The 13,348-nt window shown below is 40.4% G+C and overlaps 1 protein-coding gene across 1 annotated transcript in view; it reads right to left on the reverse strand.

Annotated features, from left to right (window-relative positions):
* Positions 1-13,348, reverse strand: part of PITPNA (phosphatidylinositol transfer protein alpha) — a 1,003,333-nt gene that overhangs the window by 536,327 nt on the left and 453,658 nt on the right. Inside the window, exon 8 of the mRNA XM_044054349.1 lies at positions 3,166-3,181. Within this exon, the coding sequence (XP_043910284.1) occupies positions 3,166-3,181 (16 nt within the window). The remainder of the gene's footprint in view (positions 1-3,165; positions 3,182-13,348) is intronic.

A 13,348-nucleotide genomic window follows, 5' to 3' on the forward strand; every position in this document is an offset into this window, starting at 1 on the left:
TTAACAAAAGAGTACAGAAAAAAGTTTATAAAGGGATAAGTGTAAGAAAAAAGAAAGGAAATGGATAATATAAATGAGATAAGCACTTCAGATTTACATAATTTCTGGTAAACTACCACATAGACAATCCCAATTTTAGAAAAAGTAAATAGTAATAAGAATGTAAGTAGCTGAATAGGTATCCTACATTGGTGTAGTAAGTGTAATGTCCACGTAATATTGGAAGATGCAAGATTTTTGGCACAAGAAGAGAGGTTACAAATAAAGAAACTCTGGGGAGAAGATACAATATGGAACCTAAGAAAAGAACTATGTTCTGATATAGTTGCACTTTCTTGGTCAACGAGAATATTGAACATAACATTAGTAATGATGGGAAGATTAACTATTTTAGATCTCTGATGGCATAATCATGTATACAGAATTACAGCATTGTATGCCTATGTTACAGGTAAGGAAAGAGAAAATTTCATACAATTCTGGATTATGTAGTAATTAATATGAATATAATATTAACAGGATATTTTAATTGTGATTTGAGAGGAAAGAAGAAGAAAGGCAATGATGTTAAGAACATTTTTGAAATTAAAAAAATGTGTCAATTCAATAGTTGGAATAGTAATTTGTGTACATATAGTCAAGGTATACAGAAGACTGAAACAGATTATTTTACTACATCACAAGGTTTAACTACAACTGATAAACAGACTTCTCAGATCATTCAGTTATATGGATAGAGATACAGGAAAATAAGGAGCACGTCAGATTGGGAAAATGAATAAAGGAATAAAAAGAATAAATACGTATGCAATTATGGAAAGATCACATTTCCACTAGAGTTGGTTATAAATACAGGTCAGAGTGGTAGCTAGCGTTTAAAGAAAAATATATATATTTTTTAGAATGGTCATGCGATGCAAGAAAAACAGAAAAAAAAATCAAATTATAAAACAGTGTGTGCATATATGCTTTAAAAGTTATATAATATAATGTACAAGTTAGAGAAAATTAAAGAATTATTATTTAAGCAAAGGTATTACAAGCTAAAAGATATCAGTTTGGGCAGCACAGTTAAAGAGAATACTAGTATAATGAGACAAATGAAAGATGATACAGGAAAGGTAAGAAGATTTCGGGAACAACATGTAATAAATTATGTAAAGGAAATGTTTCAAGATAAAAAAATAGAAAAAATGGCATATTAAAAAATTAACAGAACATGAAGAATTAATAAATAGTTTTCTTATACAAGTTAGATAAGATACTTGGAAAAGTTAATTTACAGTCAGTTACAGGACCAGATGGAATAGGATACCAAATTTATAAAAATGTCATGGATTGTCAGAAAAAAAAAAACATTTATTTAAAGTTAAGAATGAGTGGTTAAATGAAGGTTTTATGTATAAAGAGTTATGCGGTGGTATACTTACAGTATGGAAAAAGGAAGAAAATAAAAATTGAAAATTGTCGTGTTGAACAATGCAGAAAATAATTCAGAAGAGACTGGAAAGTGAAATGAAACACATTAAACTATATATACACTCTTCCATAAAGGGAAAGGGATGTGAGTAATCGTTACTAACAGTAAGGGAAATTGTGGCTAATATAAAACTACTGATGAAACAAAGACCATAACACAAGAAAGCATTTGATACAGTATAACATGAACTTTTTTGGACAATTATGGAAGAGTATAATATTAGTGAAAAACTTATGAATGCATGCTGTTCTGCACGAGATAAAAATAAAGTGAGAATTGTAGTGAATGGTTGCATTAGTTTTGAATGTACTGAAGATGTAAATATGCATATGAAAGGTACTACTTATATTACTAAAGCAGAAAAAAATTCCAGTTATGTTTACTTATGCAGATATTTCACAGATTACAAGAAAAGTTCTGGATGAAGTTATGTTGTGTACATCAACATTTAAACATAACATGCATGACTTTAAAGAAAAAAAACACAGAACTGGGTGATGCAGTGAAGGCAGGAGTATCATCTTTCAAGGAAAGAAATCTCTGTGATAGTAAGATTTGGGAGTAAAAATGTAAGTGAGGAACAATGGAATAGATAATACATGAAATTAAAAAGGGTTTATTTGACTAATTCAGTTATACTGGGAAAGACTGCATACTTAGCAAGCATCTGTATATTGCCAATAATTATGAAAAATACTACAAATATTTTTTTTCTTTTATATGGGGTTCAAGACTGAATCTGGCAAACAGCGGAGTTTTATATATGGATAAGGAAAATAGAGGTTTAGGATTAATAAACCCAGTTATTTATGCTGCTTCTTTGAACTTTTATAACATTTTATTATTGATAAATGATAAAAATGAGAAGTTAGCAAATTTACTAAAATACAAATCTAAGTGAAATTGGGATATGTTAAACATTTTCAAATGAGGAAAACAATGTATCAATGAAGAAATGAGGTTCATAGGTTTATACTAGGCTATCTGCCCTAAGGCATTTATAAGCCTAGCCCAAAGTTTTGTGGCTTACGCCACCCCTTATATGAAAAAATACTGTGCCCATTACTTTGTTGTGCCTCTGTCCAGCAGTGACACAGAGATGATTCCCAGGGTAAACCTATGATCTCCCATCCACAGGTCAAGATTTCTCTTGAACAGAGCCAGCGAGGTGCTCTGCCTCACATGGACCGGGATTTTATTCCACAGCATAGGGAGTCTCTGAGTGATAAATCTATCCCTCCAGCACGTCCTATTTATATCTGTGCTAAGGTTTAAGTCGCTTGCTCTAGTGGTTTTGGTGGATTTGGATTTTTTGAGGTGGAGCATGTCCATTAATTCCGGGTTGGACATGGCCTTGTATGTCAGGCACATGTCACCTCTGAGCAGACGGTATGCGACTGAATAGAGCTGGAGTTTCTTCAATCTGGCAGCATATGACAGATTTTGGAGTCCCTTTATCCTTTTGGTGAGGAACTTTTGGGGTCTCTCCAATTGTTGCAGATGTCGGGTGAGATACATCCCGAATGGGGCATTGTACTCGATCATTGGTCTGATAAGTGAAGAGTACAGGGGAACAATGACCTCACTAGATCTGGATGTGAATCCTTCATGATCAGGTGGGCAATGTAGAAGGTCTTTCTAACCACTTTAGCAACGTGAGTGTCAAAAGAAAGGCCACTGTCAACCTGGGTCCCCAGGTCCCTGATAATCTCTTCTGTGCTTAGTGGATTGCCACCTATATGGTAGCTTGGGGTTACCTTGTTTTTCCCGAAGGGTATGACTATACATTTTTGGCGTTTAACTTCAGGCCATGGCTCTGGCACCAGCTATCTGTTTCCGTGAGTCCCTTCTGAAGTATATCCGTGTCCGATGCACTTTCCACTATGGCGCCCAATTTGCAGTCGTCTGCAAACTTTGTCAGCCAAAGTCCTCCCATGTTGGCCTGTACTTCTGAGAAGTAGATGCCGAACAATAGGGGGCCAAGGACTGAGCCCTGTGGGACACCACTTGTGACCGGCTTGGAGTCTGACATAGCGCCAGCAACTCTAACCCTGTGGGTTCTGTCCTTAAGCCAGTTTGCAACCCATCTGGTGACATATGGGTTTACATTTAAGCTGGTAAGTTTTTCTACAATACCCGAGTGGGGTATTGTGTCGAAAGCCTTTGCAAGGTCAAGGTAGGCTGTATGGACTGCCTTTCCCTCATCAATGGCCTTGGTGACTGTTTTGAAGAAGTCGACCAAGTTCAAAAGGCATGATCTGCCCTTGTCGAAGCCAAACTGGGTCGGGCCCAATGTCTGCAAGCCCCCTATATCTTTGTTTATGAGCTCCATTATGATCCTCTCCGTAGCTTTGCAGACTAGACTTGTTAAGCTTATGGGGCGGTAATTACCAGGGTCCGTAGAGGCACCGCCTTTGTGGAGTGGGACCACAGTTGCCGTACGCCACTCCTTGGGCACGTATCCTGTGGTAAGGCTGAGATTAAACAGCTGCCTCATGTGCGGGTTTAATTCCTCATTTAGCTCGTGTAGCACACAGCCGGGGACACCATCCGGTCCCGTTGATGCTGTGTTTTTAGCTTTAGAGAGAGCAGCTTTCACCTGCGCATTTGAGATGTCTGGGAGGCTACACTCCGCTGGGATAGTTATCTCTCCTTTAGGGGGGGAGAGGGAGGTGAAGTTTGCACTGAACCTGTCTGCCAGTATGTTGGCAATGTCTGTGGGTTCAGTGATTTTTGTATCATTTTGGACTAATTCTGAGCATATCTGGGAGTTTCCACCCAGGTTCCTAACATAGCTGAAAAAGGCCTTATGATTGTCCCTTGAATCCATGGCAATTTTTCTCTCAAAATTGGCCTTAGTTGATTTTATGAGTGCTCGTATTTTTTTACTAATAATGATCAGGGGTGACTTCCCTTTTATGGATTTTGTTCTATCATGTAATAGCTTTCTCCTCTTATTGTAAAGTTTGTTAATGGCTGGGGTCCACCACACTGGACGTTTGCCCTTTGTGGAAAGAGTCTTGGTTTTATTTGGGATTGCCTGATCCATGCAGTCCTGGAGGTGTTCATAGAAGGCATTTGTAAGGGCTTCCGCAGCTTGGGTTGTGGTTTCCACTGGCTCAGGGGCCTTGAAGGATACCACACCAGTCTTGAGTAGTGTGAAGTTTGCTTTAGAGAAGTTCTTCACTGTGGTCTTTTTTGTTTGGGGTGGGGGCGGGATGTGGATTTCCAGTGAAATTAGTTTATGATCAGATCTCACAAATGAGGGATATACTTCCAGTGTGGAGCATTTTGTCCCCATGTTTATGATAATAAGATCTAGTATATTTTCTCCTCTCGTGGGAACAGTGACTAGCTGTTCTATGGCATTTGAATTTATGAACTCCAGGAACAGTTGGGCTAGAAAGTTAGGGCTTGAGTAATGTTCCCAGTCTATATTCGGGTAGTTGAAGTCACCCAATATGATGGTGTTTGGAGATGCATTTATACCCTCCAGTGTTTTCAGGAAGGCTGTGTGGGGTTCCTGAGTTTGAGAGGGTGGCCTGTAGCATGCTACAATTTGTAGAGCAGTTTTGCCTATGGTTAGTTGCACCTGGATGGTTTCCGAAGCTTCGTGCGTTGCCACCAACCTGGAGGTGTGGGTATCCTTTATGAATATGGATGTTATCAAAAATCTTTTAAAAAAAAATTGATGAAATGGAAAATGAGAGAAAAGTGTGGCATAAATTATTCAATATTATGTTATTCCTTGGGTCGAGTTGCAAATGAAAATGTTAAAGTATGGTGTAATAAGCAAGATTTTTATGGAGATCAGTGATCAATAAATTAGTAAAAGGAAATGAGCCATATAAAAAACATGCATATGTTGTGGTAAAGAAGAATTTTTTTCGTACAATTGTTTCTTACACTCTACAAGGGTTGCAAAATATTGGGGGAAATTATTTAGAAAAGGTCTTTGAAAATATAAAGGAGGTAAACTAAATAGATATGGATATGATTATGTATATTATAGCCATAAAATAAGGAATATTTAGTAAAATAGATAAAAGATTATTTTACATTGTCTGGACCATTTGGTGTCAAAGGATATATGAAATCATGGCTATTGTTAAATGTAGGCTAGTAGTAATTTTAAGAAAAATTAGACAGTGGTTGTGGAAGAGTGGGAAGTGTCAAATAAGGATAATGAAGTTAAAAGTTTAACATAATAATGAAAGGTAGAATGTTTATGACAAAGTAAGGAATGGAAAATTGTACACTATATAACTTGCAAGTATGTAAATATGCAAGTTTGTAAATAGTATTGTAAATAAATGTTTTAAATAAAGAACCACTACTCTTTGATTAATGCCACAGGATCTTTTATATCCACCTGAGCTACCACCAACTCAATCAGATGCGGCCTCGGTTTAATGTCTCATCTGAAGGATGACACACTCAGGAGTACGACACACTCAGGAGTACCCTAATTAGTCTCTAACTAGCCCCGTACTGCAACCATCCAGGCAGATGCACAATCTCTCACACACCTGAGATCACTCATCTCTCGACATGCGAGCGCACACACATGCAAAGTATTGGGTGAACGTGAATTTTTGCCAAATTAACTAGCCGAGCATTGTTCTGCTGTGTAACTGTCCCCCCCACAGTCATTTCCAAGGGAGAGTACATGACTAATTAGCACAGGCTGCTCCCCTGCAATGCCTCAATTACTAAAGACTTGGCCAAGCAGATGACCAACTGTGATGATCCTACAGACCATACAGAATCAGTGCAGCGGGCCTGTCTCTGAATTAGAAAGGGATGCCACCAGCAGTAACAGCTCATGTTAGGGTTAACCACTGTTGGCAGCCCTTTCTGAATCCAGCCCTGCATTTTATAATTACAAAGCAAAACAACTAATCTCATTTTGCTGCTGCATATGGGCTGTTTCTAATCCTAAGCCGAGAAGTACTTTTGTGTTAGATGTGCCTACAGAGTTACATTGTTCGGAATTTTTTAAACACCTCTACTAAATCATTTAAGACATAGGCATCCATACATTAATAGAAAAGAAAACAGACCATATTAATGTTTTCATTTATATATATTTTAGACATCACATACAAGCCTTTTCTTTATAACAACTCTCACTTAGCCCCACATTGCATAAATTGCTAAATTCCTGCCTTCCCTTAAACATCACTCCTCTACCTAAACATTATTTTGCATGTATTACTCCCACAAATTGCTTTTATTTACATGCAAGTCTCCTTACCTTTTCTAAAGACCAAATTTCCAGTTCTTTTACCATGTTTACTGTATTTACTACTTCAAATACACTTGGTTTAGATTTTGAGTTCCATTCTCTAATAATTGCTTTTTTGACAGCCAACAGAATTAAACTTAATGAGGCCTTACTATGTCTAGGCAATTCTGATCCCTTGTCCCAACTAAAAAGAATAATTTCTTTAGTTAACAGCCATTTGCTCTCCCAAAATTTCTGACAGTATCCATAGGGAATTTTTAAAATCTGCCAACTCACTACACTTCCCAAAAACATGTCCCAGTTACTTCTTTCTTACCCATCACATCTCTAACATTTGCTTTTCACCTGAGGAAAAATTATTTGCAAAGTCTGCTTGGGGTATAAAAATACCCAAACAAACATTTCCAAGCAAAAATTCTAAACCTTCTACACTTTGCTGCATATATGGGAGTTGCGCATAATTCCTCCCCACTGTTGCCTTGTAAACTGCTTTCACAGTCTCTTTTCACAATCTTTTTTAATCTCCGGTTGATTCTTAGAGTTATCATGTATTTTATATGCCCTAATTATCCCCTTTATGACCGTAGCTTCTGTTATACATTTGACAAAAAAACTCTACCAGAATAAGTCTTTCACTTTTGACACCATTCCCCATTCAGGTATTAGTGATAAGCTCACCAGCCTGGGCATAAACCCTTACGTCACAAGATTGATCGCAAAGACAGATCCCATAAAGTAAGAGGAGCGGGATCTATGTCCGAATCCAGACCAGTAACGAATGGTGTGCCTCAGGGCTCTGTCCTGGGGCCCCTCCTGTTTGGCATATACTTCTCAGAAGTACAAGCAAGCACAGAAAGGCTGTGGCTGACTAAGTTTGCAGACGACTGCAAACTGGGTGCTATAATAGTGTCTCCGGCCGACATGGAGATCCTCCTGAAGGGCCTAAATGAGACTGATGCATGGTGTCAAAGCCATGGTCTCAAGCTAAATGCAAAAAAATGAGTAGTAATCCCCATTGGAAAAACAGAGTACCCGCAAACTACAACATAGGAAGTAATCCCCTGAAATCTGAAGAAGAAATAAAGGATCTAGGGACCCAAGTAGATAGTCAGCTTTCCTTTGATAACCATGTTGCCAAAGGGGTTAGAAAATCCTTCTATGTGACCCATCAAGATCTAAGGATGTAATGGTGCCCCTCTACTCTTCCCTCATCAGACCCATTATTGAGTACACTGCACCAATTCTAATGTACCTGGCTAGACATCTCCAGCAGCTGGAGAGACCACAGATGCACCTAACCAAGAGGATTACTGGTTTCAAACAGTTTCCCTATACAGCATGACTGAAAAAGCTAAGACTGTTCTCTGTTGCATACCGCTTTCTCAGAGGTGATCTCTGTCTAACGTACAGAGCCATGTCCAACCCAGAATTGCTGAACATGCTCCATCTTAGCAAAACCAAATTTACTCGAGCTACAAGCTCTAGGGATACAAACCTCAACACAACAATGAATAGAACATGCTGGAGGGATACATTCCCTTCACAGAGACTTCCCTTACTATGGAACAGAGTCCCAATTTACATAAGACAGAGCCCTTCACTATCACTCTTCAAGAGGAACCTTGATGAGTGGATGGGTAACAAAGTTCACACCAGGGATCACACCAACAGCACTACTAGATAGGGGCCAAGGGTACTAGCTGCTAGTACAAGGGTCTAGGGAACTACTAAAGGGGCTGTGAATACCGCACAATGTGGCTGGGCTAATATATGCCTTCGGGCAGATAGCCCAGTACCAACCTATGAACCTACTTGGGACCATACCTCTCAACCGTACGGAATTCCTTTGTATTTACTGGTTTTGAAGGTAAAATAATAGGATGCCACAATTTCCTGTGTGGCCCATTTAATTCCTGATTTTTTTTCTTTTTTATAATACAACTCAAGGACACTGGGATGTGTACAGACTGTACCCACTTCAGTACAGTTTGTAAAGAGGGGGTAGCAAGCCCAACAAGCACTAAGACCAGGGGGGCAGCAAACCAAACAGGCACTAGTACCCAATGGAAAAGGCAGCTCAGTTAAAAAAAAAAAAAAAAAAAAGAAAGAAAATGCTGAAAAAATGTCATGTACTGCACACAATGTCTCTATTAACAAGGGTGCAAGAGCAATAGGGCAAGGGGGGTGCGCTCCACCCTACATTAAAAACATGCATGAATGTGCCTTACCTGGCTTTAAAAAGTACAGTTGTGTACACTTACCATAAATGTAGATGTTTGAGTGTATTCACTGTTGCAGTCATTACATTTGGGTAATCCTGCTGGCAGGTTGCCCTCAGTCAGCCTGAATTCCAAAGTCTTGGGTCCTAAGTTGGCTGCTGTCGCCCCTTCCCTGACGTCAGGCCGTCAGGGGTATAAAAGCAGCAGCCAACACCATTTTCTTTAGTTTTTCTTGCCCCAGATGTCAGGTGCCCCCTAAAAGGGTTGCCAAAAATGTATATATATAATTACATGCACCAATATAAACTTTACCTTCATCTACAAGCAAATACACCACATAGGTTGTATAAATCAGAGAAGGAAAGATGGGTTCCATCAGAAGAAAAGGGGGGTGGCGGGTGGGTAACCTGGACTGCAACAGTGAATACACTCAAACATCTACATTTATGTTAAGTGTACACAACTGTACTATGTTCTTCATGTTTCACTGTTGCAGTCATTAAATTTGGGTAGATTCCCAAAGCTATGATTGGGAGGCTGGAGCTAAACAGCATTAGGAGCGGCTATGAGCCCCTGCAGAACTGCAGTGGCAAAGCCTGCCCTGGATTTAGAGTAGAGTGGCAGATCATAGTGCTTTGTAAAGGTGTGCACTGAACTCCAAGTAGCAGCCTCTAAAATGTCCTTGGCAGGTACTCCCCTGAGGAAGGCTGCTGAAGTGGCTGCAGCTCTGGCTGAATGTGGCCTAATGTCCTTAGGCACCGGCTTGCCATGGTGCACATAGAAACAAATACAGTGGCCTATCCACTTTGAAATAGTCTGATTTGAGACAGCCTTTCCTTGTGATCCTGCAGCATACGTCACTAATAATTGCTCCGTCTTTCTGAAACCTTTGGTTCTGTCCAAGTAGAATCTAAGCTGTCTGTGTACATACAAAGAATGCAGAATTCTCTCCCCCTTGTTCTGTGGATTTGGATAAAAAGGTGGCAGGTGAATAGTTTGGTTAAGAGCCACACTGGACACCACCTTAGGCATAAATGTTGGGTTTGTCCTCAGAGAGACCCTGTCTGGATAAAAAATGATAAAAGGTTCTACAGCCATGAGTGCCTGTAGCTCTGAAGCTAGTCTTGCAGAAGTTATTGTTAGGAGCAGAGCTGTTTTCCAAGATAAAATCTTTATATCAGCAGTAGCAGCTGGTTCAAAAGGAGGCAGGGTGAGTTTTTCCAAGACATAGTTGAGGTCCCATGCAGACATTGGTGATTTCCTTGGAGGCCTTAAATTTTTGGCCCCTCTGAGGTCCTGCTTTAATAAGGGATGAGAAAAGATTGGGGGCTTTACATTGTAATGAGCCGAAATGGCAGAGGCATGAATTTTAGATGAAAAAGATAGGCCTTTGTCCAGCATCTCAGTTAAGTATTGCAAAATCTGAGGAATATTTGGCACAGCTGTATCAGTTCCTTGTGCCTGGTTCCAAGCACAGAATCTCTTCCATTTTCTAGTACTACGCCTTCTGTCTTCCAAAATGACATCCATCACAGCTTTACTGAGAGGTGTGTTTAGTATGACTACATTATCCGCCATGCTGCCAGGTTTAAAGTCCTGAGTTGAATATGCAGGATCTGATTGTTTTGCTGGGACAGTAGATGAGGTATTTGAGGTAAGGTCCAAGCTGGGCATTGAGACAAGTTTCTTAGTATCGGATACCAGTACTGGGTGGGGCCAGTCTGGGGCAATCAGTATCATCTTTGTCTTCTCCTGTCTGACCTTTAGGAGTACCTTGGGGAGGAGGCAGAGGTGGAAAGGCATATACCGACAGGTTTTTCCAGCTGAAAGATAGGGCTTCCACTTTCCATGCTTGTCTGTGATAAATCCTTGTGTAGAATCTTTTTAGTTTGCAGTTGTGAGGGGAGGCAAATAGATCTATGTCCGGGCATCCCCATTTCTTTGTTATCATGTTGAATATTTGTGGATCCATGAGGTTTCTGTTTAGTTCGGCTGCCAGAGTATTTTCCCTTCCTGGCAAGAATTGTGCCTGCAGATGTACTTGGTAAGTCAGTGCTGTATCCCACAAAGTCATGGCAAGTCTGCATAGGGGGTAAGAATGTGTACCCCCCTGCTTGTTTATATACCACATGACCGTGGTGTTGTCTGTCTTTATCAGTAGCTATCCTGGATGAAGTAGGTCCTTGAAGGCTGTCAGGGCATTTTGAACAGCTAGTATCTCTTTTTGATTGATATGTAGATGCATTTGGTTTGAGGTCCATGTGCCCTGAATGCATCTTCCTGCCATGTGGGCCCCCCAGGCATAATCTGAAGCATCCGTTGTTAGTGTCTGCCTAGCTGGGGGTAAAGTGAATGGCTGTCCCTTGTTTTGGTGACTAGCCTTTGCCCACCATCAAAACTCCTGTTGCAAGCAGGGAATGAGAGTAATCATAGTTTCCAGGCTGTGGCAATGTTGAGTCCAATCACTTTTTAGGTACCATCGAAGTTTCCTCATATGAAGTCTTGCATATGGAATTAGTAGGATGCAGGATGCCATGAAGCCCAAAGCCTGCAGAATTTTTCTTGAAGATAACTGGACCTTTGTTGCCAACACTTTGAAATAGGTAGTCAGTTGCCTTTGTTTGTCTGGCGTGAGAAAAGCCATCTGGGCAGTTGTATTTAAGCTTCCACCCAGGAATATTATCTCTTGAGAGGGTACTAGTTTTGATTTTTTTTCATTGACTGTGTACCCTAGGCATGTTAGAAGTCTTTTCACAAACGCCAGATGCTGTAGAAGAATGTCCTTGTTCTCTGCTTGAATTAGACAGTCGTCCAAGTAAGGATATATTTGTATTCCTCTTTGTCTGCAGAACGCAATTACTGGTGCCAGGCACTTTGGCTTATCTTCTGTGCCCAGGGTCTTTACAAAGGGCAGTGTAGAGAATTGGTAATGCATTGAGCCAGCCTTGAATCTGAGGTATCTGTCTGACTGGGACATGCAGGTAAGCCTCTTTTAGGTCTAAAGTTACAAGCCAAGCGTTCTTGCCCAGCATGGGCAGAAGCTGCTGTAAGGTCAACATCTTGAATTTTGGTATATCCAGGAATGTGTTTAGACTAGATAGGTCCAGTATTGGCCTCCAGGCCTTGCCCTTTCTGGGTACCAAGAACAGTCTTGAGTAAAATCCTTGTCCCTGCTCTTGCTCTGGTACTTGTTGAATGACCCTCATGTCCATGAGGGATGAGACTTGTTTTTGTGCCTCTGCCCACTGATTGTTTGGCAGATCTGGCCAGCCGTTTGCCTTTGGCAGAGTATGGAAATGGAACTTGTAGCCTTGTGACACGATATTTAGAACCCACTTGTCCTGTGTTATAATGTGCCAATTTTGAGAAAAAGTGCTAATTTTCCCCCTATGGGTGCTGCCACAAGATAAGTGCTCAGTGCAGGCAGGGGGAAGTCATTGGGACTGTTTCCTGTATGGTTGTGATTTGTCTTCTCCAACTTTGGAGGTAGAAGCACCCCATTGCTTTGACCTGTATGAACCTTGCTCCTGGGATCTGCCTCTAGGGCGTCTGGACCTGCTCATTTGAGGTCTGTCTGACACAGGAAAGGACCAATTCTTTGTTGGCCAGTGTTTACTAAACCTAGGTGGCTGTACTTGTAAAAAAAATCTTTGACTGTTTGCATAGATTTAGCTTTGTCCTCCATTTTCTTTAACTCCTCTTCTGCCTTAACACCAAACAAAGTATCATGCTGTAAAGGTGCATCTAATAGTTTAACTTTGACATGATCAGGCAGATTTTGTTCCTTTAACCAAGCATGCCTCCTAATTACAGAGCCTTTAACTGCGGCCCTGCAGGAGGCCTCCAAAGAATCAAAGCCACATTGCAAAGTATGCTTTCCAACTTGTTCAGCTACATGCAATAAATCCTGCATTTCATTGTTTTCTGCACATTCAGAATTTAACAACATGTTCTGTTTAAGCAATGCCATGACATGTTGCTGATATTTGAGCATATGAAACTGACAGTTTAAGGCCCTTATAGCCAAGGTAGCAGATGTGTAAACCTTTTTCCCCATCTATCCAGTACCCTAGAATCTCTGTCAGAGGGGTTAAAGGTTTTTGCAGCGGAAGCCTTAACTCCTTTGGGATCCTGAGAAATAGTTTCTGGGTCAGCAGCAGGGTTTTTAAAAAGGAGTTTATGAGAGTCAGGAACCCTATAATATCCGTCAGGCTTATCAGGAGCTGGAGGTCAGGGGTAAGACTAGACTCCGAAAACACATCTACAATGTCTAATACAGGTGGGATGGCTAGAGGCCTGTGTTGAGGTAGTAAAAGGAAATCCCTGAGCCTCTTTTGAGATTCTGAAAAATCTTGGCTCTCCCAGTGGAAATGCTCCCTCATGGCATGCAAGGTTGCCCCA

Source organism: Protopterus annectens, chromosome 13.part0, assembly GCF_019279795.1.
Source record: "Protopterus annectens isolate FY-2018-M chromosome 13.part0, PAN1.0, whole genome shotgun sequence".
NCBI lineage: Eukaryota > Metazoa > Chordata > Ceratodontiformes > Protopteridae > Protopterus > Protopterus annectens.